This window comes from Schistocerca piceifrons, chromosome 2 (assembly GCF_021461385.2).
Source record: "Schistocerca piceifrons isolate TAMUIC-IGC-003096 chromosome 2, iqSchPice1.1, whole genome shotgun sequence".
Lineage (NCBI taxonomy): Eukaryota > Metazoa > Arthropoda > Insecta > Orthoptera > Acrididae > Schistocerca > Schistocerca piceifrons.
Window position 1 is genome coordinate 310,026,822 of NC_060139.1, and position 27,592 is coordinate 310,054,413.

The 27,592-nt window shown below is 42.8% G+C and overlaps 1 protein-coding gene across 1 annotated transcript in view; it reads right to left on the reverse strand.

The window, feature by feature from the left end:
* The window catches only part of LOC124775346 (15-hydroxyprostaglandin dehydrogenase [NAD(+)]-like), a 56,973-nt gene that overhangs the window by 15,497 nt on the left and 13,884 nt on the right, over positions 1 to 27,592 (reverse strand). The window contains exon 4 of the mRNA XM_047250178.1: positions 7,570 to 7,743. Coding sequence (XP_047106134.1) covers positions 7,570 to 7,743 — 174 coding nt within the window. The remainder of the gene's footprint in view (positions 1 to 7,569; positions 7,744 to 27,592) is intronic.

Consider the following 27,592-nt stretch of genomic DNA (forward strand, 5'->3'; position numbering starts at 1 on the left):
ATAGCCTGTGACGATGTTGGACAAAAAATTGCCATGATGAGCCTCGTAACGTGCAAGCAATTCCTCGCAGATGCCCCTTCGTTGCTCTTTATGGTCTGTTAGACGACGAGGAACCGGCAGGCACAAACCTTTGAGTATCCCAACCGGCGGACGAGTGTGTCAACTCTACGACAAGAGATGTATAGTTGTGCAGCGAGGTGTTCGATTGTGATCCGTCGATCACCTCTAAAGAGAGTGTCCGCACGTTCCAATGTTGCAGCAGTCACAGTTACTTGCGGCCGGCTGACACACGGGGATCGAACAGGTTTTCGCGACTTTAATGCGATGGCAGACGTCCCACCCAACGACTCACCGTGCTTTCGTTCACTGCCAGCTCTCCTTAGACATTCTGCAAGCGCCTACAAATATCTGCAGTGCTGTGGTTTTCCCACCAAAAAACTCAGTGACAGCTTGGAACGCACCACCGAACAGACGTAGTTTTGAAGGCTACGTGTAGAGCCGCCAGCTATCGAAACTTCACGAAACTATAGGGGCTGAAGCGAGAATATTCTACGATGTCCCACAACAAATTCCGCGTTTTTTTTAACCTGAACTGGCAGAGAAGAAAAATGTGTTGCGTTACTTATGCAATGCCCCTCGTACATAGCATTCTCTTTGTGGCTAGGCGCCCGCTGATATGGCCCGAACTTCCTGCAGATGGCACACATGTAGCTGCTGCTCACGGACAACGGCCAAAACGTCAGCTTGGCACGTGCTCAACGCTCGTGCCAAACTGCAGCTGCTAGTGGGCGGCTCGTCTCCCAAGTGCCTCTTCAGAGACAAGCGTTTGAACCGAGAGTGAATATCTGGTGTCCAGTTTGGACAGCTCGTAATACTGGACAGAATAGCAGGGTAATTGGTTCAGTGTTAAGAATACATAAAATACGTACAGTAGATTTCTGATTTCCACTCACTACTGCTATGCAGGGAAATTTAACAAGCTCAACAGCGTACACTATGCTGTGCGAACACGTTATGATTTTGGAAAGTTCTGGGTGGAAAATATATTATCCTACTTTGCAGTCTCTCTTAGTCTGCTCTCAATTGCTGTAAAAGTCGAAAAATATTGAATAATTGTTTGGGATGCAGTTTCATGCACAGTCACGTTGCAGCTCTGCCTTAGCGATGCTTACAAATCACTCAACCTATTCATGCTAGAGTGCTGTTCAAGTGTCCGATAGCATTACCAAATAAAGATTAACAGGGCATATTGAAGATATCAAATAAGGGGATAACGAGTGCTCATAGGTTCTTTGACGCACGGGAGTATATCATGGAGAAGCCTGAAAACCTGAAATGGCAAACGGTTGAAGATAGAAGCAAACAGTTCCGCGAAAACCTGCTTACAAAGATTCAGCTTTAAGTGAGAAATTTAGGATTATGTTAGTACACTCACTAAGGGTCGCGAAGATAAAGTTATTCTAATTATTAGACGGAGGTGCTTAAGAAGTCATGCTTTCTTAAGTCGTCCTTGTTGCACTGTGGTTAACTAACTATACATGACAATAAAAGATAAGTAAACACAATTAACTTTGTCAGTTACTTTTTATATACCCCCACGACGCGTTTCGAGGGCTTACACCCTCATTTTGAGATAGATCAGTGGATTACATTAGTTTTTGTCTTCCGGATGTAGTGATTTGTTTGTTCTGAGTTTCATTTGCCACAAATAAGGTGAAATATGGCACTAGGATTACATATTTTAAACAATAATAAAGCTATTTACAGCATATTCCATATCAAAACTAGCCCTGTGGTTCTTCATAAATATTCTTTTTCATTTTTAAATACCACACAAACACGACCTAATAACGTGTAAAGAGTACAAATATTGTATAGACGTAGAGAAACAATATCTTGTAAGTCAGAGAGCATTCATTACTAGCTTATATTGCGAATCAAAGATAGAGGTAACAAAAATATAATTGCTTGATTATTTACAACCGTTTTTGTTACGAATATTATTATTACAAGAAATAAAAATATGAAAAATAAAAAACTTACAAACCCAATTTCAGCACATTTATTCGTTATATTTCAGTTTGGTGGTTCGGGAATTGTTTTATGATCTAGGCCATTCAAAACTAGAGAGTAGCGAAAGTTATGGTGCACAGTGTATTTCATTTGAGAAACTCGTAAAGAAATTCATTCTCACTACCTCCGCTTTGTCATTGGGTGTGTTCTACCCATGTTTTGTATTGTCAATAAAAATTTCAAGTTCTTCATAGAGGTCGAGTTTTTGGCATTTGTTTAGTCTGTGAATTATTATCAGACTATTACCTGTGTTGTCAAAAGCATGTCCTGTTTCGTTGTCTGTAGCCGTGGCAGATTTATTGGGGATGTTATACTTAAGTGCATCTATATTTCTCTTAAAACTACACTGCGCAACAGCATTAAATAATTACTTTTTCGAAACCTCCTAACTGTCTCTCATTTCGACGCACAAATTCGAAATTTGGCTCAAAGGTGCATAGAACCTTCCTCTACAATGGAGCAAAGATGTGGCACTCTGCAACGGCAACCTTGGGATCGACGACACTAAAAGCAGCAAAGTGTCGTCACTTGCGAAAGAAAGGCCTCAGCTCAGAAGTTCAGTCACGTGTAAAGTGGATTAATGACGTCACATTGGCACCAGATTTCACCACTATTCTTCCCAACGTCACCATGTACGTGTCACACAATGGAAAGGTCATCGCAGGTCCTCACACGCACATTTCACCCATTCTTCTGACATCTCCGCGGTGGAGGTCAGAACAGCGACTTTCAGCGTTGAAAACATGCGTTTTTCATATGGGTCGGCGAGGAAAACATTTCAGACACACCACCGCTCAGAATCCAAACGAATAGGCCTCAGGGAGTACAGTAAATGGAGTCAATGGAACCACCCGTTTCCTTGGGACGTTAATTCGCACACGTTTAGTGGTCGAAAACGAGAGTTCACAGCGCGATGAGCAACAAGAAGACATTCTTGACAACCTTTGGCACTGTTGTCACATCCTGTGCGATTCAACAATTCTTGACGGGCATCACGGGACTGCGGACGTGATCTCGCCCCTTTGGTGTGCAGTATGACCGCCATTTTTGCCCTGGTGTACAGACGGACATAGTTACGTTACAACCCACCATGTTTACAGTTCGGAGTCCTCTGGCGGCAGAGGGTTGCAAATTGAGTCAACGATTCGGGAAAGTCAACCGAGTAATATTCATGACATGTGATACCTGAAACGACATTGAAACAAAAAATGAAGGCATTAATTTTGAACAGGCCCTCGTATATAATTATTTGTTTTGTAAATAAAACTGCCTTTTCCTGCTGCTAATTACTTTATTTATCCCATATGCGTTTCGCCTTCTCCTGTTGTAAGGCGTCATCAGTGGAATCTATAACGATACAGTTTTGTTAGTTATAGATTATCAAACAGTTAACTTAGCGATTTTTTTGTAAAAAAATAATTACTGACGATTAATCGTAAGAAATTATTTTTTTACAAAAAAATCGCGAAGTGAACTGTTTGATAATCTATAACTAACAAAACTGTATAGTTATAGATCCCACTGATGATGTCTTAGAACAGGAGAAGGCGAAACGCATATGGGATAAATAAAGTAACTAGCAGCAGGAAAAGGCAGTTTTATCTACAAAACAAATATTTATATGCTTGCTGCGGAGGATGGCCACACAAACAATCCTGATATATAAGTTTTTAATACAGCCCTGTTCTTTGTTCTGTTAAAGCCTCAAAAATAGCCTGGTGATTGATCGAATCGAAAGTCTTTTCAGAATTTATAAATACAAGTCAAAGAGATAGATGGTATTCATTTGTTCTGCTAATTCTTTTGTGCAGAGTAAGGATCTGGTCAAATATATTAAATCCTCTACGAAACCCAGCTTTCTCTGTGGCCTGAACCAGGTCAAGTGTGGCGCTCTTTCTGGTACTCAAAATTCTAGTGAAAACTTTGTACAGAGCGGACATAATACTGCTGGACGATAAATCTTTATATCTTTAATATAACCTTTCTTATGTACTAGAACTATTTTGGTTTTATTACCATCTCTTGGTAATGTTTCAGTGTGCAAATAGCTTGAAAATACTTTACTTGAATGCTTTATAGATTCCTCACCCATCAGCCTTAAATAGCCAGTTGACTGCAGCGATCTTCCGCAGGTCTTTGTCCCATCGGTCTGGGGTTCTTCCTCGTGGTGTGCCCCTGTATCTTGGACTCCATTCCAGCACTGCCACTATCCATAGGTCGTCATTTCTTTGGCAACTGGGGCGGCCCATTTCCATTTCATAGTCGCCGTTCTCTACAGGATGTCCTTCACATCAGTAAGTGATCTGATTTCGTCTGTCCTCTTTGGTCTTGTATATTCATGAAGTGCCCAGGTCTCACAGCCGTTGATCAAAAGTATCCGGACACCCCTATATAAAGTGGAATTGACCACTAGATGTCATGAGAGGTGGAGCCACCAGTGTAGGAGGCGGGAGGAGTTGTGTTGTCACTAGAAGTGCAGTGACAGCAGAACCGGTCGATCATGAGAGCTCAGTGGCTTGGAACATGGACTAGTCATTGGATATCACCACACTAACAAAAACATCAGGACTTTTAAACTCTTCTAAAGCTTCCCCAGTGAAGTTAGTAGTGGTTCGTAAAAGACGTTCTGAATTGTCTTTCAAACAGCTCGTTTGAAGAAGCAAGTTCACTGGAACATTTTTTCAACATAGAGTTGAGGCTTGCAGGTAACGAAAGACTAAGCCTTGTGGAACTAAAAAAATAACTTAATTATGAAATAAAAATAACAGTAACAGAGAAGTCTATTTGTTTTAAAGTGGACATATTTACTAATCTGTGAAATAAAATCTGCTGATGGGGAACTCTGAGTGCCGTTTTGCTTCGCCCTGTGCTCTGTGGGCCTTATGTGCTCAGGTCCTCCTCTGTGTGTAGTGCCATTCGTCTGCTCCAGTCTGGCCCTCTGTTGTTAGATGGTGGCCCTACTTAGAACAAACGAATTTGAAATGTAAAGTCGAGTTCACATCTAGCTGGACTCACATTTCACCCAGGACCCAAGATTAGGAAATATGGTACGTGAGTTATGGGACTCCAACACATTTTGCTGCTGATGTAAGATGACATCTAATGTGCCAGTGCAGTCCAAAACACGTAGATCCTGCGTGTGCTGTATCTTGGCAGCCTAGATCTCCAGGCCTCAACGCTCAGGATTTCTCTTTCTGGGGCCATTCAAAGTGTAAAGTGTACATCACTCTCAGTGTATGGTTGAAGAACTGTAACTGCGAATTGCACAGTCTTGTCATGATTTATGAGATGATGCAAGCAGCATGAGAAAATTTGTAACTCGTGTAACTCACTGCAGAGACAAGTGCATCTAAACCTGGTATATGGAACACTTCCTCTAAAAGGTACAAGTGTACAGTAAACTGTAACATGTGACATGCTGAAGCGCTATTGTGTTTCTATTTCAGGTAAGCCACAGGTGAAATTTGCGCAAGTCCAATTCATTTGTGCTAACTAGAACAATATTTCATATCATAGTCAGTGGTGACTCATAACAACAAATTTGCAGTTATCTTGTAAAAGGATCATTAGCTGACCCAAATTTATCGAAATGTTTTTACTCCTATTACTGGCGACCTGTTTCAGTTTTTGGTATTAATAGTGATACACGATTATGCCTGCTTCAGGTTTCCAGGCCACTGTCACATCCGAATACCCCCAAACCTGAATATTGCATCATTCAACCAGCCAGCTAAATGGATACCCTTTCCAACTCTGTCAGGTGCTTGTCTTTGATATTAATTGTAATATATATCTACACAAAAGGATTAGCTCCCAAACCCCTGCATTGGTTTCAGCCAAGTTTGGAATAGAAACACCAAGTCTTATGAGTATTAGTATTGTACGGTTTATAAATTCCTAGCTCCAATAGGAGAAGATTTATGGGCAAAAATGTGTTTTTCCAGCCACTGGTATATAGGCTCCCCTGCATAGCAGGTATGTTGTGTGGGAACAATAGCACTCTACCACAACCTGCTTCACAGGGTAGACTACGTGGCAGAGGCAGGAAACGGGTTTCTTGACCACAGCATGGAGGCTGCCCTGCATGAGAGGCAAGTTGTCTTGGAGAAGTATCAGCCTGCTTTGTCGATCTGCTTTGCATGGTAGCCTGTAGATGCAGGATAAATAAGTGATTTCCAAGCCTCTGATGAATAGCTTGCCCTTCATGACAGGCATGTTGTGGGATTAACATCAGCTTACTTTGTTGAACTGTGTTACAGAGGCTATACATGCTGACAAAAATGGCTGGGGACAGGTTGAGATGGGTTGATGGAGGGGGGAATGGACAGAGCGAGGGGGAAGAGGAAATGGACATAGAGTGGGGTGGAGGGGTAGATGCATGAGGCAGATGGAAGATGTAGAGGCAGGTGAAAAGGAAGAGGAGCGGTGGAGATGGAAAAATAGAGGAAGAGGAGGGTATGGTCAGAGGGAGGTGAGTGGACTGTGCGGCTGGTCCCAGAGGAGGTTCGAGTCCTCCCTCGGTCATGGATGTGTGTGTTTGTCCTTAGGATAATTTAGGTTAAGTAATATGTAAGCTTATGGACTGATGACCTTAGCAGTTAAGTCCCATAAGATTTCACACACATTTGTTGAGGTGAGTGGAAGATATCATCAGATGGAGGGAGTGGAGGAAATGGACAAAGAGAGCAGGAGGAGGAGATGAAGAGATGGAGAGAGTGGGTAGTAGGTGATAGATAGACAGGTGGGAGGATGAAGTGGAAAGACAGAGGCATGAAAAGGTGGACGCAGAGGAGGAGTCGTGCTCAGTATATGTGTTGAGTGCATACGTGGATGGAGCCATAGGAAAAGGCTTATAGTCAAAACATTATTCCCACTGCGAGACTGAATACCATCTGGTAATGTTGCAGTCGATATAAGTGGAGCAGATACAAATCGGGAATCATTCTGTCAAAGATACTGGCTGCCAATGTCGGAATACACTGATGGGAAATTTGTTATGAAATGGCATCTGGAAATGAGCATCCTGGACATAACGGGGCTGGTACCCTGCTCGTTTCGTTGAAGGACCGTGAAACAACGAGTGGGCGACAGGGAGTTGGACGTCCACATCCAATCACAGAATGTTGATGGCGTCGACTTGCCCGTTCAGTAAAGAAGGATAGGTGGAGATCTGTGGAATACCTGGTGACAGAGTACAGCGCTGGTACAGGCACAAGTGTTTTGGAGCACACCATTCAGCGCACGTTTTGCAGCTGATCTGAACGCGATGAACACAGTCGGGTTGCCATCGGATGGCAGTTCCATGCTCACAAACCACTACTCCATAATCTACGAGTATTGAGTGACCTGTGTGTAGACACAAGTGTCGCATATATCTGGAAAGGACTTGTCGAATGCACGTCACGCAGAACCGCAGCCACAGGCTTGAACCCACAAACAGTTGCTAGCTGGGAGTTAGTTGACGTTTAGCTTTACAAGTCACAGTGAGGTGCTTACCCCGTAGGAGCGAGATAGCCCGGCCACAGCGTGCTTGGTGGCGCAGTAGATGGGCACGTGAGGGGTGGGGTGCAGCCCCGCGATGGACGACAGGTTGACCACCAGCCCGGGATCTCCGCCTGCTGCCTTCCCCATGTACTTCAGAGCCAGCAGCACGCCGTGCACCGTGCCTTTCTGTGGACAGCGCGACAAATCCTCGCTGTATCTCACCACATAATACAGCAAAATGTAAAACAGTGTAATCGCAAATACGAGAAAGAAAATATTTTGTGAATAAAGAAACAAATTAGAACGCTTTTCTAGACCTAAAGAAGGAAGAAATCAGGAACAACATGGACGGAGTAAAGGAAAAGACAATAAGAGGACAAGATGAATAGTACTGGGAAAATACGAAAACGCAACGTCTTCTTGTCGCGAGGGCCCTACAGCTGTCAACGCATCTCTGTCGCCAAACGCTTCGATCTCACCTTCTTCCTCAGCCTCTTCTATTCCTCTTTTCTCCATCGCTTCTTGGATACCCCTTAGCCTCCGTTTCCGCAGTCTTCCTCTTTTCTGCTCTTAGTAGGTTGCGATGAAAGTCCTCTCTTTGGCCATCTGTCTTATTTCAGTTCTTGACATTCCTAACCATCCTAGCTGTCTTTCTTCTATTCTGTCCGCAATACTACAATGGGTCTGCGTCTTTTCTCTTATTTCCTCATCTTATACGCAATCAATCCGTGAAATTCTACATACTCTTCTCAAGTGGTCTATTTCCCTTTCTTTCTGTGAGTTACTAACATTCACTTCCATAAATTTTTATTAGTTCGACAGTGGATTTGTGTAATCCCCCTTTTGCCTGTTCCTTCGTTGGGGATCCCCGTCTTCACCACGTGGTAGGATACTACCCGCTTATTTAAACTGTTCACACATGTGGCGAAATAAATAAAAAACATTTTATATTTTAAATTCCACGTCATTGTTGATTTAATCAGAGTTCTCACCTTAGACGTAGAATTAGTCCTTCTGCCACAATATTAATTCATTAGTCGCCATCGATGTTCTTCTCTTTGTTGACCGTGTGTACCATCATGAGTCGGCATCGGTTCACTTCACGAAGACGGTGGAAACCAAGGAATACTATGCTACGTCGCTATAAATAATTTTCGTAACACTTCGATACTTTTCACTATTTTTTATTCACAACACAATAAGACTTGCTGTGCTCATCGCACAAACCATAATTACCAACCACATGGCTGCCTTTCCGCACAGTCCAAAATCACGTCCATCCTCCACAAGGCAACAATCGAAAGTGTCCCTTAGCTCCTTGGAATATCAAACAAAAGAGAATCCAATGTGAACTTTACAAAGATTATAATATACATGCCTCTCAATTTATCTTTGGCGCAGCTTTTAAGATATCGTATGTCTCTGCATAGGAATGTGTCATTACAACTGCCCCCCTACTGTATACTGTCACTAGAAAATTTTATTTGATTGACAGGATACAGTAGTCGACCTTGCAATTGATAGGTTTGGGGGTCTTTTATTTACAAACTTCATTTTTATTGTCTCATTTTCATGGCACTGTGAATTCTTTGGTATTTCTGAGTGTGTGTCAGTTTTTTGGTATACTTATGCTAATATTTACAAACCTTAATCCTAATATACAAAGTTCTGGTTAATACTGAGAAAATGACATCATGTAGTAAAGTTTGTACAATAAAATATACACTGAATACAACGTTACATACAAATGTTTCCTTCCTCATCCGAGGTGAAAATTAAGTCCTTGTATTGCTTTCTGTATTTATTCTGGGGCGACGAGCTTTGTTCGCTAGCCCGTGTTGAATATGGGCGGGTGATACGCGCGCCTGATTGTTTGGTCGTCCGTTAGCTGGCGACGTTGGTTGAATGCGCGCGCAAGTGCACTGAATATACACCGACGTGCGGGTACCGTCAAGACTTCCGAACCTCAGTATGCGTGTGCTTTTTGTAGTTCCTTCCAGTACTTAGACTGGATACAACGAGGTACATTGGAATATGTGCCCCGAAGAACACACCACACTATGTGCGAGGCGGAGGACGATCCCGTCGATGCAGCTCCTGGTAAGAAGCGTACCATGTCAAACTTGTTTGGCATTGTCCTTTCCTACTGTGACGCCATGGGTCGTTTGACGATACAAGCTTCAATTTTCGCTGTCACTTGTTTAGGGTCGCTGACATTTGCAACGTAGCACTACTTTGCACAATTTTAATTTCTACACACACACCACTTTAACCGCGAGTATTGCGATCGAAACTTCCTTTTCACTACACTTTTTTTTCTTCGCATTAACCCCTTTTACCTATTGTACTGAGATTCATTCCCCTCAATACTTCTGGTCAATGCACATAATTTGTAAGTCACGGGACTTGGCATGAAATACAAAATACATCACATACAATGGAATAACATATAATACATCCAATACATTGTTTACATTAACTACAGGAAAAAACTATCGACTAAAATTGAAAAAATTTTTGACCACTCATAGTGGCTTCTTCGTCTTGGATTTTACTGACACACACACACTCGCCTTTTTCCATTAATCTGTTAGAAGGGACAAGTCCTTTGTTTTCCTTCTTGAACTCGAGTATAAGTTAAGGTTTACCTCCGTTACGTATTCTTCATACGCAACGACATGCATCAGCATGCAGAGAATACACCTGTAGCCGCTCCACTGAAGGTTGGGAAGGGAATTTTCTACCTTCTTCTTAGGGTAGTGGCAACGACTACGTGTATGCTACGGTTTTTTGCGTATAAAATCTGAAAATGCACGAAATAATCATTTATATGCAGCATAACCCTAATATGTACAGTGGTTTGTGCTTAAACACATGGACATTTATATGCAGCATAACCCTAATATGTACAGTGGTTTGTGCTTAAACACATGGACATATAAACATAAAATTTTGAAGTTCAGGGTGTAACTACTATTACTATGTACAGAGTTTCATAATAGCGGCACGCCCTTGTTTGCGTGTATCATCTTCAATTAAAGTGCGCTTATAGGCGTCTTGTGTTATCATGGGAGAAAAAATACAGACATTTTAATGCATCGGTTGTCATGAAAATCTATGTACACGAACAATCAGACTTTCATAGCTTCAGTGCAGCATGAAATTCTTTACGACGCTTTTGTTCATAATTCATTTTATAGACGATTCCTTTGCTTACAGGTCGTCGATCACACTACTTACCTGTTTCTCGTACAGCGGCGAGATCATTTTCATTCTTTGTGACTGTAAATTGTAATATGTGTGAAACATATAATTTTGACATGATTTTTTCCTTTCATGTTTCAAGTGGGTAAAGTAATTCATACCTTCCTTTTGCATACATGAGTGAAGCATCGCTAATATTGCACTTTGTGTCAGGTTTTTCACCTTTTCTCGTACACTCGTAGAGTCTTACAGTTTTAATTAAGTTGTTTCCTGACGTTAGGTATACCTGTTTATACGAGGTTGTCTTACAGTTTAATTTTCATTATACACTTCTACGTTGTTTAAGTTCCGTACATGTACAGGGCTTCTTTCGCCTTTCACACATTCATACATACGTTTATACACAAAAAAATATCTACCACTATAATATACACTTTGCTGGTGGGGCCCTTTTTCGGTACCCTGCACCATTCCTTCAATATTCCAAAATAATTCAGGGTGTGCTGAGCATCGTCCCTTATACTAATAATACTTACAACTAAATATTTCTTCTTACATACATAACTGCCTTACAGTCCATTAATGCGCAACATTCCCTATTTTCCTCCTTTACACTTTAGCTTTCGTACATGTACCCTCGTGTATAGCTTATATATTCTACAAAGTTGTTTGCTGAGTGCTTCAGGTGTTTCCTAACGTTAATGTGTGTCTCTCTCTCTATAAACTCTAGGTATTTGTTTTGAGAGCGATTCAGTTCATTACTCACGCTGCATAGATCTGTTTATTATTTTCCTATTTAAAATAGCTTGTGTCACTCTTTTCCTTAGTCACAAAAATTCCCGCGTTTACCTTGTTGTTCATTCTGAAAATCGCTATCTACTGTGTAATGTAAATGTATGCGTTATCTCTTTGATTTCCTCTTTGCTGCTTTTTCCCTATATGTAATTGTGTGCTGTTCTCGTGTACATAGCCTTTCTTCCGGTTATATATCTGCATTATTTATCTATTTATTTTCTATTTTCTTTCTCCTTCCGTAAAAGCTAAGATTTTACTCAGTATAATATAATATTACAATACCGTCCATGACCAGTATGTACTTGCATGTTCACTTTTATTACGTAATACCAGCTTATAATTAAATTTTCTAAGTTACTATTTACAAGACTTGTGTACCCTTTCCTTTCCTGTTTTTGAATGACTTTCGTCTCTGTGTCTCATAGTAAGAGTGGTCTCAAAACTTTTAAACTTTCCGCGCATGCGCGCTTACGTACCACGACTGGACTGTAGGCGCGGGGAAAACTCTGCATTGTTGGTGAACATTATTCGTGATAGCCACCATCGTGTAATAGTCACGTGACACCTGGACTCGACCGCGCATGCGCCTTCGCGCTTTGTATACGCTCAGCTGATCGGACATGGAAGGGGGGAAGATTTCTCCCCGGCTCGCTGCCTACAGCGCGGCCAATGACCTCGTCTTGACATGCGGTTATCGCGTGCTCATGAGCTGAGCGTTGGATTGCAACTTCGACGTGTGGTTTGTTGCTCGTCTCAAGCGAACAAACTCTGACCTTCGCGCTAATTTGTCTTTGTTCCCCTCTCTTAAATAACTGAGTTAGACTACAAAAGTACCATATGGTTTATTTTATAGTGTTAAGACACACAGTAACACATGTTTCATTAGGTTTGGTTAAATATGCGCTTTTAAGCTGGCATATGCCCCCAGTTGTTCGCAAGTTTCTTAGGTTAATGACAGCAAGGTTGTACAATTTCAATTTTACTAAAATAACATATAACCTTTAATGAAAAAATTCCTTGATGTCCTTGTGGGGGTATAACCCTTTCACCTTGCCCGTTCGTGTGTTACCTAACAGATAACATCCTGGGTGAGGTTTGTCTATTATAATGAAAGGGCCATCATACAACAACTGCCACTTTTGTTTAATGCCTCAATTTTAGAGGATTTTGGGTGGGTACGTAATAGTACTTCCTGTCCAATGTTAAATTCTGTAACGTTTCCTATCTTTTTGTTGTTATTACAGCCTGCACGAGGTCACTTACCTTGTCCGGTGCTTTCGTCTCTTCTTCACATAGATCATCTTCTACGGTCGCATCCTGATCATATCTTAAAAATAATTGTCTAAGATGTAATGTGTGCTTGTTTGTGCCCCCTGTTGTCAAATCGGTCGGCCGGTGGGGGCTCATTACGACCGATTGTTGTTTACCGGGGGAGACAACGGCGTTGCTTCAGTACTGTCCGTTACCTCTACAAAGTGTACTGAGTGATTATTCTGTCGCCAATTAGTTTCCGGACCGCTGCGTGCAACATTTTCTTGCGACCGGCCGTCGCTATTCCTCCTTGGTTTGTCATTCCTATTACTGTAACTATTGTAATTTTCATTTGTGTGCCGCCTTTCATCACGCGGGCCTGACCAATCATTCACGCGATTTCTATCATTTCCATACCGGCGTGGACCGTAATCTGTACTGTACCTTCGGTCTTCACGTCTCTGTGGCGCCGAATTCCTCCGATTTCCGTAATTCCAGGTTCCATTATTTGGCCTTGTCGCATACGGATGCCAACTGTGTGGGTTTTGTCCACTGCCATTAAAATGATATCCGTTACCGTTGTTTTGATTGGTTCCGGAATATTCATTCCGATTACTTGTGCTCGGCTCTTCTTCGTATATTAGATCAATTGAGTCAAGCACGGAAAGAAAGTATTCAAGGTCGTTCTCCGGTATGGTTACCAATTTTTCGCGTAAGTTCGCGGGTAGTTTGTTTTTCAGAATTTTGAGAACATCTACGTGCGGTATTGGATTGTTCCAATAGCGCGTCTTATTCAAGTACTTTTCGAAATACTTTCTCAACCCGCCGTTTTTGAGGTTGAACGGTTGTGGGTTGAATACTTCACGGCGCAGTCTTTCTTGGACCCCAGCAGACCAATATTTCTCCAAGAAAGCCCGTTCAAATTGTTCGTAGGTGACGCACTGTTCAGCCATGTCTGTGGCCCACAAAAGTGCGTCGCCTTGTGTGAAGCCTACTACATATCTAATCTTCTGTGCCTCAGTCCAGTTTCTTGGTAAGACATTTTTAAATGCTCTTACAAATACGACTGGATGAGTTTTTCTGGATTCTGTGGAGAAAACTGGAAAGTGTCTATGTTTCAACAGGCTCTCATCGACTAGAATCGTCGAGATGCAAGGCGACACGCCTACTGCCTGTTGCAGCACCGCGTTTGGCGAATAGCCATTGTTTGCCTGTGCCGGTGCGTGCACATACGCCGGACTGGGCGCGTGATGTTCTGCGTTATTGACATCGTAATCTGGCACGGGCGAATAAGTGTCGCACTGCCTGTTGCTTGACGTAGGCAAGTCATTTGAAACATTCAGTCCACCAGCAATTTCCTTGCGTATTCTGTCCTCGGCTACTTTGATTTCATTACCTAATTTTTCAAAAAGTTTTGTTTCCCAGTCAGTTATTGATTCATTTACACTACCGTTTTCTAAAGTTTCATTTATTTTGATAATGTCCGCGTTGATACGTCGAGTCTCCTGTTTCAGAAAACCGACTTCTTCGTTAACTTTATTAACTTGGTCAGGTATTTCTTCACATGCGGACTGTACTCTTGTTAAATTTAATTGAATAGCCTGTACGTTTTCACGTATTTCTTTTTGTACGGTTTGTGTTTGATTGTGTGTTTCTACTATTTCTGACAGTTCCTGTTCCTGTTTGGTTGTAAGATCTGACAATTTCTTTTCTAAGTCATTTGCCAATACATTGTATACACTATTGACGGTTTTGATGACTTTGTCTTCGATCTTTTGATCGATTTCATTGGTGAGTTTATTTAAGCGTTGATCGAAATGTCTGTGTATGTTTTCAAATTGCGTGTTTACACTTGAAAACTGCTGTTGGAACCCAATTTCCATGTTTGACAATTTTGTGTTTGTCATTATTTCTAGATTCGCCAGTTTCTCGCTCACATTTGACATCAGACTATATAATGCCTCAAGCGTAACTGACGAAGCTTGTGCGTTTGTATTTATGCCATTATTTGTTGCCATTGTTTCTCTGCCACGGTCTGATTGAATCGAAACCGGGCTAGGTTCACTGACTTCACGCGAAATATTTTCATCTGATCTGGTAATCGATGCTTCATCGACTGTGCACAAGGTTTCATTTGCAAGTGGTTCGTTATTGTTAATCCCTGTGGAGTGCAATTGAATTGTATTTACTTCTACATTATGTTGTGCTGAAAAACTAATTGCGTCATCATTTACGTCACTATTGTCAGAATCGGTGACGTGTCCATGAACATTTGTCAAATTAAAGTTCTTCGATTCCATTGTGAAGATATTATTTTTATCTGTACTTTACTGTTAATCTAAATCTTTAAATTCTCTCGCAGTTGAATTAATAAAAATATCTCGCGATTGTTATTTGTTGCGCGTCGGAAATTTACAAGATGGCGCACTACGTCTTCTAATTCTGCGATTGTTGAACATAAAAAAGTAATTATCAAAGTGTAATTGTGTGTTGCCACAAACACTACCAGGATTTTAATATGGACAGGAAAAGGTTCTGCTTTAAGTGGAGCTAAGCCAAGGTGCAGCCACTGCATGCGTTTGCGCTTTCCTACCTTAATTCCGACTGAGCTGCGTCACTCACGATTACGTTAGTTTTGTAAATCCTTGTCCTTGTTCCTTCTGGTTATTGTGCCATCCGTTTATACAGTTAATATTGTTTCACTTTATTCGTCATTTTCCATGTGCGTCATGTAACAGAGAAACAGTAATTAGTACAAGTACATTTGTAGCACAACAATGAAGTACTTACTCTTTGTTCCACCAGCACTGTCCCTGTCAGCGGTCGCCAGTGTGGCGAAATAAATAAAAAACATTTTATATTTTAAATTCCACGTCATTGTTGATTTAATCAGAGTTCTCACCTTAGACGTAGAATTAGTCCTTCTGCCACAATATTAATTCATTAGTCGCCATCGATGTTCTTCTCTTTGTTGACCGTGTGTACCATCATGAGTCGGCATCGGTTCACTTCACGAAGACGGTGGAAACCAAGGAATACTATGCTACGTCGCTATAAATAATTTTCGTAACACTTCGATACTTTTCACTATTTTTTATTCACAACACAATAAGACTTGCTGTGCTCATCGCACAAACCATAATTACCAACCACATGGCTGCCTTTCCGCACAGTCCAAAATCACGTCCATCCTCCACAAGGCAACAATCGAAAGTGTCCCTTAGCTCCTTGGAATATCAAACAAAAGAGAATCCAATGTGAACTTTACAAAGATTATAATATACATGCCTCTCAATTTATCTTTGGCGCAGCTTTTAAGATATCGTATGTCTCTGCATAGGAATGTGTCATTACACACACTTTAATTTGATGTCCCCCAGTATGCATTTTACTTCCCTTGTATCTTCAACGTAGCTATTCCACTTTCTCACAATTAATTTTCAAACCCCCACTTTTTTACACTCCTGGAAATGGAAAAAAGAACACATTGACACCGGTGTGTCAGACCCACCATACTTGCTCCGGACACTGCGAGAGGGCTGTACAAGCAATGATCACACGCACGGCACAGCGGACACACCAGGAACCGCGGTGTTGGCCGTCGAATGGCGCTAGCTGCGCAGCATTTGTGCACCGCCGCCGTCAGTGTCAGCCAGTTTGCCGTGGCATACGGAGCTCCATCGCAGTCTTTAACACTGGTAGCATGCCGCGACAGCGTGGACGTGAACCGTATGTGTAGTTGACGGACTTTGAGCGAGGGCGTATAGTGGGCATGCGGGAGGCCGGGTGGACGCACCGCCGAATTGCTCAACACTTGGGGCGTGAGGTCTCCACAGTACATCGATGTTGTCGCCAGTGGTCGGCGGAAGGTGCACGTGCCCGTCGACCTGGGACCGGACCGCAGCGACGCACAGATGCACGCCAAGACCGTCGGATCCTACGCAGTGCCGTAGGGGACCGCACCGCCACTTCCCAGCAAATTAGGGACACTGTTGCTCCTGGGGTATCGGCGAGGACCATTCGCAACCGTCTCCATGAAGCTGGGCTACGGTCCCGCACACCGTTAGGCTGTCTTCCGCTCACGCCCCAACATCGTGCAGTCCGCCTCCAGTGGTGTCGCGACAGGCGTGAATGGAGGGACGAATGGAGACGTGTCGTCTTCAGCGATGAGAGTCGCTTCTGCCTTGGTGCCAATGATGGTCGTATGCGTGTTTGGCGCCGTGCAGGTGAGCGCCACAATCAGGACTGCATACGACCCAGGCACACAGGGCCAACACCCGGCATCATGGTGTGGGGAGCGATCTCCTACACTGGCCGTACACCACTGGTGATCGTCGAGGGGACACTGAATAGTGCACGGTACATCCAAACCGTCATCGAACCCATCGTTCTACCATTCCTAGACCGGCAAGGGAACTTGCTGTTCCAACAGGACAATGCACGTCCGCATGTATCCCGTGCCACCCAACGTGCTCTAGAAGGTGTAAGTCAACTACCCTGGCCAGCAAGATCTCCGGATCTGTCCCCCATTGAGCATGTTTGGGACTGGAGGAAGCGTCGTCTCACGCGGTCTGCACGTCCAGCACGAACGCTGGTCCAACTGAGAAGCCAGGTGGAAATGGCATGGCAAGCCGTTCCACAGGACTACATCCAGCATCTCTACGATCGTCTCCATGGGAGAATAGCAGCCTGCATTGCTGCGAAAGGTGGATATACACTGTACTAGTGCCGACATTGTGCATGCTCTGTTGCCTGTGTCTATGTGCCTGTGGTTCTGTCAGTGTGATCATGTGATGTATCTGACCCCAGGAATGTGTCAATAAAGTTTCCCCTTCCTGGGGCAATGAATTCACGGTGTCCTTATTTCAATTTCCAGGAGTGTATATTCCTTCAATAACTTCCTAAGCGTGTAAGATCTTCATCGTTTGCTGCGACGACCTGATTAACAGTATAGAAAATTGTGTCATACACAGGTTCCCTACTTCCGTTCCCATGCCGATTCACTTTCTATATCACACATCCAGCGCCTTCTGCACATACATCTTAAACAGTGAGTTAGTTAGGCAGCATCTTTGTTCCAGGCTTTCAATTACTCTGCCGGTCGGTGTGGCCGAGCGGTTCTAGGCGCTTCAGTCTGGAACCCCGCGACCGCTACGGTCGCAGGTTCGAATCCTGCCTTGGGCATGGATGTGTGTGATGTCCTTAGGTTGGTTAGGTTTAAGTAGTTCTAAGTTCTATGGGACTGATGACCCCAGATGTTAAGTCCCATAGTGCTCAGAGCCATTTGAACCATCAATTACTCTAAATACCTCCCTAGAAATTTCTTTCCCCATTTTGATGACACATTCTGCCAACTTGTAAAGGTTCACAATAGTTCTAATATAAGTTATTAGCTGTTTCCCCGACAGCAGCACGTGTTTTCTCAAGATCTATTAAGTTCAAATTCATGCTTAGCATTGTAAGGTGAGCAGTTGATGTTGTTGTATGGTCCTAGTTGCGCAATACGAGAGTAAGAAAAGTAACATAATACAGGATGTTCTGGAATTCCCATTACAACCTATAAGGACTTGTAGACAGGAGTGGGTTCATAATATTTTGAATAGGAACCCATATCCCCAGACGTGCCACTTCCGTGCTACAGGCCGTTTGAAACGAGGTTTTTGCTAGGTAGGTATGCAGTAGGATAGTCATGGTGGGGGGAGAGTTGGCTAAGTCGGATCGGCTGATGCCATTTGACGTCTATCCTACCTCTCTGGCCTGGGTCGAGCCTCATTCACTTGTCGGTCTGTGGGTGTTAGACAACATGGTTGAGTACACGTTCGCAGAATACGACGACATTGTCCTTCTGAATGGCGAAGTTCACGTTAATGGAAGAGCTGCCCGTCGCCTTTATCAAGTTCGTTCTTCACAACATCTGACTCCATCGCGTAACCTTTCCGTCACAATTACGCCACGTCTTTGAGAAAGGGTACCTTCACCGTCAGCAGGCGTGACTGTAATGTTCCAAGAGACGCCGCACACCCGAACTGGAAGAGGCCGTACTGTGTCAGGTTGAAGAGAACCCGTCAGCAAGTACACGGGAAACTTCTTTGGCTATTAATCAATGGAACTGCAAAACAACTGATGTATTGGGTCACACCTAAACAGTTATTTGTAAAGGTGGTCACAGGTTCGAATCCTGCCTCGGGCATGGATGTGTGTTATGTCCTTAGGTTAGATAGGCCGCACTAAAATCGTTACATCCCGGATCCTAGTTGGGCGGGCATGCGCGTGATTAAACCTGTTGATGTTCTATGCATCATTGTCCCGGCCACATTTAAGGTGTAGTTTCCAGCGTTGCTTGGCCAAGTCTGTAAATTCGAGAGGTGCAAGAAGAACAGCTTCCTCTCTGTGATACAGCTAAGTCTCTTGTTTTGGATATTGATCAATGTATTTTATTATTGTTTCTGCGTTTAATAATGAACTTTTGGGGGTCAGTTAAATTGTCATTATTCTCAAAAATTTTCTGCCAGGTCAAGATTACTTTGTATGGTGTTAATAATTTGTTCTGAAAATAACACCCGGCTTGTCAGTGTGCAAAACTCTCTATCCGAAAAGTTTGTCCTGTTTTTGCAATTGTCATTGACGTGTTGGTCGGTTATTAGCCATTCACAAATTTTGAAGGGGTTTGTTATTTAAAATTCATTGCGTTGTCTTCTTTTACAAATATATGTACGGTGCGGCAGCGTCCATAACGTAATTTGACTTGCGTAGTACAATGACGTACTGCAGAAATGCGCGCCAACTCTTGCCGCAATTGTGTACTAATGAGCTGCCATTTCGAGTGTGACAGTAATATGGAGCGATGGAGTGCACAGCATAGTATTCCTTATAGCTGCGGCATGGCATATATTGGTCAAACTATCAGGACCGTGGAGGACCGATGTACTGAGCATAAACGACACACACGATTGCAGCAGCCAAGTAGATCTGCTATTGCCGAACATTGCTTGGATACTGGTCACCCAATGTTATATAATAACACCGAGATATTGGCATGCACGTCCAGCTATTGGGAGAGTATTAGGGAGGCAGTTGAGATTAAATTTGCGAGCAACCTCGTTAACAGGGATGGAGGTTTCTGTTTAAACTCTGTTTGGAATCCGGCTCTCTCTCTTGTCAAAAAACAGAGGGACAGAGTCAATGCTACCTCACCTGCGAATTCATAGTCTCACTATCGATAGCTCTGACTTTGGTTATCTCTGGTGGCACTAGTGTTCAGTGTGTGTGTTATCTTTCCTGCTTCAGTCCAAGAACCGAGGTTTTAAATTTGCATGTACGCCGCCTGTCCGTTGCAGTTTCCCTCGAAAATGGCGGGGTGTTCTCCCGCCGAAATATCGGCGGTCGCTGAAAGTGTTACCTGGCTGAATTCCCGGAAGTTATTTGAATGCTAAGCACTTATTCGAAATCTGTTGATAATTTTTCTTACTATGCTGCGGATGATCTTGCATGTACGTAATTATGTTTAGCATCCATTAGTTGGACAACGATTGTCGTTCACTACGTTACACTGGAGACGGGATTTGTGCCTCCCTGTGCAACAAGGACGATGAACTACATGACCCGACACCTGTTTTAAGTATCACCTACATTTATTAAGCACGTATCGTCATCATTGTACTGTTCATGTACATACGACACCACAATTCCTCTGATTCACCTTGCAGAAACGCTGATATTTCATCTGCCATTTCTTTCTCAGTCTGCGAAATTCGTTGGGTTCCTTTCCGAAGAAATGTCAACTTCGGCAACTGTTGCTGTAGGCATAATGCAATGTTTGCCTTGTTTATCATTGCTGTTGCTCTGCTTCTGTCAACACCTCTAGCACTGTGAGTTACTCGTCGATTAAGCAGTTCATGTATGCTCCGTAGCCCCACGCTGTGCTCACCATTAGATACCTCCGGTCCCGCCCGTGTTGCCATTAGTAGTCAATATTGTGGTTGCGTGGTGAACAATATGTGGGGCGTCGAATGCCGTAAACATCATTGGCCTTCTGCGGCCTCGCGCTCAAGGAGTTCCTTGTAAGCGTGAGAAGTGCCTTACGTGTTTCCAGATTTCTTTGGAAACGAAAGTGATCTTCCGCCAGTTTGGCTTCTGTCAGCTTTTTCGGTCTTCTATACGTAATTCCTGTCAATATTTTGCAGCCATGAGAAATTAAACAATATAGACAAAATATACATTTCAGACACATTTACACAATATTTATATAAAATTACTCGAAATTATCAAAAGATACTTTACTTACAAACGAACATAGATTCAAAGTGATGTCCTGTACAGACTGCTGTTCAGGATTGATGTGTACCTGAGTCCAGATTCTTTCTAAAGGGGTGCGTTCTGAACATGACTCAATACTAGAGTTTTGACGTCCAAGAGTATCTTGCACTACATCGCAATGTAGCCTTGAAAGGGAAGGCGTCCGGAATTGGTTGTTGCTCAGAATCAGAGAAAACACTGCCAAGTACCGCTTCAGGCTGCGCTCCGCGTTGTGTAAAGCATTTACTTATTTCCCCAACAGCTCTTCACTTATCGTTGAGGACGTTCAGACATTTGGTATAGTTTTCCGAAACCCGTTATGCTACCAGATCAAATACATCCTGACACGTATTATGAGGATGTGTCCACGATTTGTCTTTATGACAACTAAAACTCTGCTGGTCGCAACTTTCAGTGAGATGTCTGTGTGTGGAGTAATGGCTGCCCATTCTCCCTCAATAGCCAGAAGCAGAGAGCGCAGCGATGTTGGATGCTAGGGTCTGGAGCGAAGTCGACGTTCTAATTCGTCCCAAATATTTTCCATTGAGTTCAGTCGGTAATCTTGGCAGGCCAGTCCATTTCATGAACGTTAATATTCACAAAACATTGTGTAACAGATACTGCATTATAATAGGATACAGTCACGCTGATGCAATCATTGTCTTTGAACTGTTCCTCTACTGTACACAGTGTGTTCATATCCTACCACATTTAATGTTTTCTTAAGTACAATGAGGAAGTCACACCCTAACCACACAAGACGCCCTCACACCGTAAAACCACCTCCTCCGTACTTCACTTATGATACTAAACATGATGGCGGGTAAAGTTCTCCAGGCATTCGCCAAACCAAAACCTTACATCAGGTTAGCACAGGATATAGCGAGGTTCATCAATCCACATCACTCATTTCCATTTATCCACTGTTCAATGGAGCCACTCTTTATTCCACCTTAAGCGTCGCTTAGTACTGAGAACAGAAATGCGTGCCTTATGACGAGCTGTTCGACCATGGTACCCAGGCAGTCATTGTGCTCGATGAATCACTAGCAGCTCTTTGGAACTCTCAAGTGATTCCTTCCCCCAATTTCGTGCGATTATTTACGAACACGGTCTGCAATGCTCGATGGACCCTGTCCGTCAGTACACGAGGTCTGCCTAATCTCGGTTTAGTTGGTGTTGTTCCTTCGCATCTCCACATCAAGATCGCATCAACAACAGTCGACTTGGGCAACTTTAGGAGGGTTGAAATGTCTCTGATGGATTTTTTATTCTGGTGACATCGAATGACTGGATCATGTTCGAAAACACTGAGCTCTCCTGAGTGAGCCATTCTGTTCTTACTGCTTCTCTACTGACACAGAATACTCCCTGCTCCTTCTATGTACACTGTCCCTCATATCTCTCCTCGTCCCTAACGCTCATGTCGGAACAACATGACAGAACACACGTTCCCATTATAATAAAATCCTCTCCGTTCCACTGCATCGCTCAGTCACCTTCTCCAAGTCCTTTACAGTAGCGGGAACCCGACTCTGGAATAACAGAGTACAGAAAGCTGGTTGAAGCCAGAGATAAATTCTGCCGAAATTTTTACAGAGGTACAGACGGTGTTTAGAAAGGATATATTGCATGCAACCGGTGGTGGAGTGTTCGTAGCTGTTAGTAGTAGTTTATCCTGTAGTGAAATAGAAGTGGATAGTTCCTGTGAATTATTATGGGTGGAGGTTACACTCAACAACCGAGCTAGGTTAATAATTGGCTCCTTTTACCGACCTCCCGACTCAGCAGCATTGGTGGCAGAACAACTGAGAGAAAATTTGGAATACATTTCACATAAATTTTCTCAGCATGTTATAGTCTTAGTTGGAGATTTCAATTTACCAGATATACACTGGGACACTCAGATGTTTAGGACGGGTGGTAGGGACAGAGCATCGAGTGACATTATACTGAGAGCACTATCCGAAAATTACCTCGAGCAATTAAACAGAGAACCGACTCGTGGAGATAACATCTTGGACCTACTGATAGCAAACAGACCCGAACTTTTAGACTCTGTATGTACAGAACAGGGAATCAGTGATCATAAGGCCGTTGCAGCATCCCTGAATATGGAAGTTAGTAGGAATATAAAAAAAGGGAGGAAGGTTTATCTGTTTAGTAAGAGTAATAGAAGGCAGATTTCAGACTACCTAACACATCAAAACGAAAATTTCTGTTCCGACACTGACAATGTTGAGTGTTTATGGAAAAAGTTCAAGGCAATCGTAAAATGCGTTTTAGACAGGTACGTGCCGAGTAAAACTTGTGAGGGACGGGAAAAACCCACCGTGGTACAACAACAAAGTTAGGAAACTACTGCGAAAGCAAAGAGAGCTTCACTCAAAGTTTAAACGCAGCCAAAACCTCTCAGACAAACAGAAGCTAAACGATGTCAAAGTTAGCGTAAGGAGGGCTATGCGTGAAGCGTTCAGTGAATTCGAAAGTAAAATTCTATGTACCGACTTGACAGAAAATCCTAGGAAGTTCTGGTCTTACGTTAAATCAGTAAGCGGCTCGAAACAGCATATCCAGACACTCCGGGATGATGATGGCATTGAAACAGAGGATGACACGCGTAAAGCTGAAATACTAAACACCTTTTTCCAAAGCTGTTTCACAGAGGAAGACCGCACTGCAGTTCCTTCTCTAAATCCTCGCACAAACGAAAAAATGGCTGACATCGAAATAAGTGTCCAAGGAATAGAAAAGCAACTGGAATCACTCAACAGAGGAAAGTCCACTGGACCTGACGGGATACCAATTCGATTCTACACAGAGTACGCGAAAGAACTTGCCCCCCTTCTAACAGCCGTGTACCGCAAGTCTCTAGAGGAACGGAAGGTTCCAAATGATTGGAAAAGAGCACAGGTAGTCCCAGTCTTCAAGAAGGGTCGTCGAGCAGATGCGCAAAACTATATACCTATATCTCTGACGTCGATCTGTTGTAGAATTTTAGAACATGTTTTTTGCTCGAGTATCATGTCGTTTTTGGAAACACAGAATCTACTATGTAGAAATCAACATGGATTCCGGAAACAGCGATCGTGTGAGACCCAACTCGCTTTATTTGTTCATGAGACCCCGAAAATATTAGATACAGGCTCCCAGGTAGATGCTATTTTTCTTGACTTCCGGAAGGCGTTCGATACAGTTCCGCACTGTCGCCTGATAAACAAAGTAAGAGCCTACGGAATATCAGACCAGCTGTGTGGCTGGATTGAAGAGTTTTTAGCAAACAGAACACAGCATGTTGTTATAAATGGAGAGACGTCTACAGACGTTAAGGTAACCTCTGGCGTGCCACAGGGGAGTGTTATGGGACCATTGCTTTTCACAATATATATAAATGACCTAGTAGATAGTGTCGGAAGTCCCATGCGGCTTTTCGCGGATGATGCTGTAGTATGCAGAGAAGTTGCAGCATTAGAAAATTGTAGCGAAATGCAGGAAGATCTGCAGCGGATAGGCACTTGGTGCAGATAGTGGCAACTGACCCTTAACATAGACAAATGTAATGTATTGCGAATACATAGAAAGAAGGATCCTTTATTGTATGATTATATGATAGCGGAACAAACACTAGTAGCAGTTACTTCTGTAAAATATCTGGGAGTATGCGTGTGGAACGATTTGAAGTGGAATGATCATATAAAATTAATTGTTGGTAAGGCGGGTACCAGGTTGAGATTCATTGGGAGAGTCCTTAGAAAATGTAGTCCATCAACAAAGGAGGTGGCTTACAAAACACTCGTTCGACCTATACTTGAGTATTGCTCATCAGTGTGGGATCCGTACCAGATCGGGTTGACGGAGGAGATAGAGAAAATCCAAAGAAGAGCGGCGCGTTTCGTCACAGGGTTATTTGGTAAGCGTGATAGCGTTACGGAGATGCTTGGCAAACTCAAGTGGCAGACTCTACAAGAGAGGCGCTCTGCATCGCGGTGTAGATTGCTGTCCAGGTTTCGAGAGGGTGCGTTTCTGGATGAGGTATCGAATTGCTTCCCCCTACTTATACCTCCTGAGGAGATCACGAATGTAAAATTAGAGAGATTCGAGCGCGCACGGAGGCTTTCAGACAGTCGTTCTTCCCGCGAACCATACGCGACTGGAATAGGAAAGGGAGGCAATGACAGTGGCACGTAAAGTGCCCTCCGCCACACACCGTTGGGTGGCTTGCGGAGTATAAATGTAGATGTAGATGAACCTCCCTCGTTATGTTAGAGAACTTAAAAACATGACCGACTTCAAAAAACAGTTAATGACGTATCTACTTAAGCAACAGTAATGCCTTCCTCTGTACATGAGTGCACTTCACCTTATTACTTCCCTCTTTCCCCTTCCTTAAATCTCCCTTACCCAAAACTCGCTATACTAGTAAACATCTACTTTACACACCAAGATATTAATGTACATCTGCACAAACCTTCATTACTATTGCCAATCTTTCTCATGTTTGTCATTATTATTATTTGATTTTTTTTACTGTTATTATTATTGCTTTCACCATAATCTGTATGTATAGCACCTGATGTAAAAATACTGCCAGCATTTACTTTATTAGGTCTTAGTCATGTTTATCATTATTATTTGATTTTTTTTTGTTTTACTGTTATTATTATTGCTTTTATCATAATCTGTATGTATAGCACCTGTTGTAAAAATACTTCTGCATTTACTTTATTAGGTCTTAGTCACTACTCTTTATTCATATTGTCACTAGAGTAAGCTAATTTTCTCATTTAAACTATGTTCATGATGTAACTCTGATGTGTGAAATGCTGCATGTGTGGAACACTGGTCCGATGTAAGAGAGGGCCTGATGGCCCTCATCTGATCAGGCTAAATAAATAAATAAATATATACTGGCGGGTACGCCTCTAGTGACACCTAGTGGTCAATTTCGCAATACATATTAGTATCCAGGTGCTTTTGATCAGATAGTGTTTGCTAGCAGTTGCTTGCCTACATATACAAAGAAAGTGCAGGCTCTTCTTGCGTCGTCTTCAAGAGGAGGTAGAACGCACCTAATATTGAGCATCTGTACAGGCAACTAGTGATGACACATGGTCGATGTATATGATAACAGGTAAGTCTGGCACCATAGCTAAGTGCTCACTAGGTTTCCGTAGATATCACTTACAGTCAAATCGCTCCCCAGCGGCAATGAAACAGAGACAAATGATTAAAATCGACCAGATAAATGGTGATGTAAGAACTAGGGAAACTTTGAAGAGTTGAATCTACACATACGAGGTATACAAGAGCCATATTCCAGAAACAAGGCGTTACACCACATGCCACTTGCAGCACAGATCGTAACATCAGCATCCAATGGCCGCAGTTGTGGTACCACATAAAGAAATAACAGTGACAAAGATTTTTAACTTGTGACGAACACGCGGTGACAGTAGAAATAATGACTGCCTTGGGAAAAATTTTTGTAACTAATCAATATTTTCAATACAGTCATGAGATACACCCTCTCATAAAAAATTTAAGAAGAGCAGCAGTACTGGTTCGACACGACAGAGACATTTTCGTATTCGATGCAAACGCGAAATCAACATAATAGAATCACGGATGAAAGAGGACTCTGCCTTCACGATGCTGTACAAGAACGTGGCCTTCATGTCATGAATAGGCCTCTCAACTCACCCACTTTCCAAAATCGCACAGGTGTGGCAAAAAATGTAGATATCAGCCTCACAAACTCGAAAGTCAGAGTCCACATTGCCAACTGGAAGGTCTGTGATGGACTTACAAGTGACCGTAGTCTCATTTACTTCACAATTACAAACGCACATAATGGCTTAGACGCTAACATCTAGCCCGAGTGATTATACGGTGTACGCAAGGCGAATTGGGAACTTTTCAAGGCAGAATTAAAGATGACAATCACCACAAGAAAGCGGATTTTATGTTGACGCCTAAGCGGACGAATTGTTGCGAACGTTGCAGACAGCGCAAGACAAGGCGATTCCAAATTTTGTTAGGAAGTCAAAATGGTTTAAAATTCCCTAGAGTCCGCCCTATAGTCCTTAAGACGCAGAGCAAGGCAGGTGAGTAGACACTACCAAAGATCCTTGGGGGGAAATAGATCCACAAAGAAGGCCAAGCTTCCTGTCGAATATTCAAAGAACAATGTAAAGAACTGCTACAGCAAACAACAGGAGTAATATCGGAGGTGTACCTAAAGGACCATATGGTAACAGATATTGGTGATTTCCATACAAACTCGGAACAAACAAGGATATATCACCCACTGTATTGTCAACACTGAGACAATGCGTCAGCACGATGACAACAGACTGGGAGACTCAGAGCTTTGTTGCCAGACGATACAACGGTGGAAGACACTGAGTACCATCAGCATCTTCGCTCTGAGTTACTAGAGCAGCATGAGAATAACAGTGTTTTGATTCTCTTTGTCCAGAAGGAAGTAAGA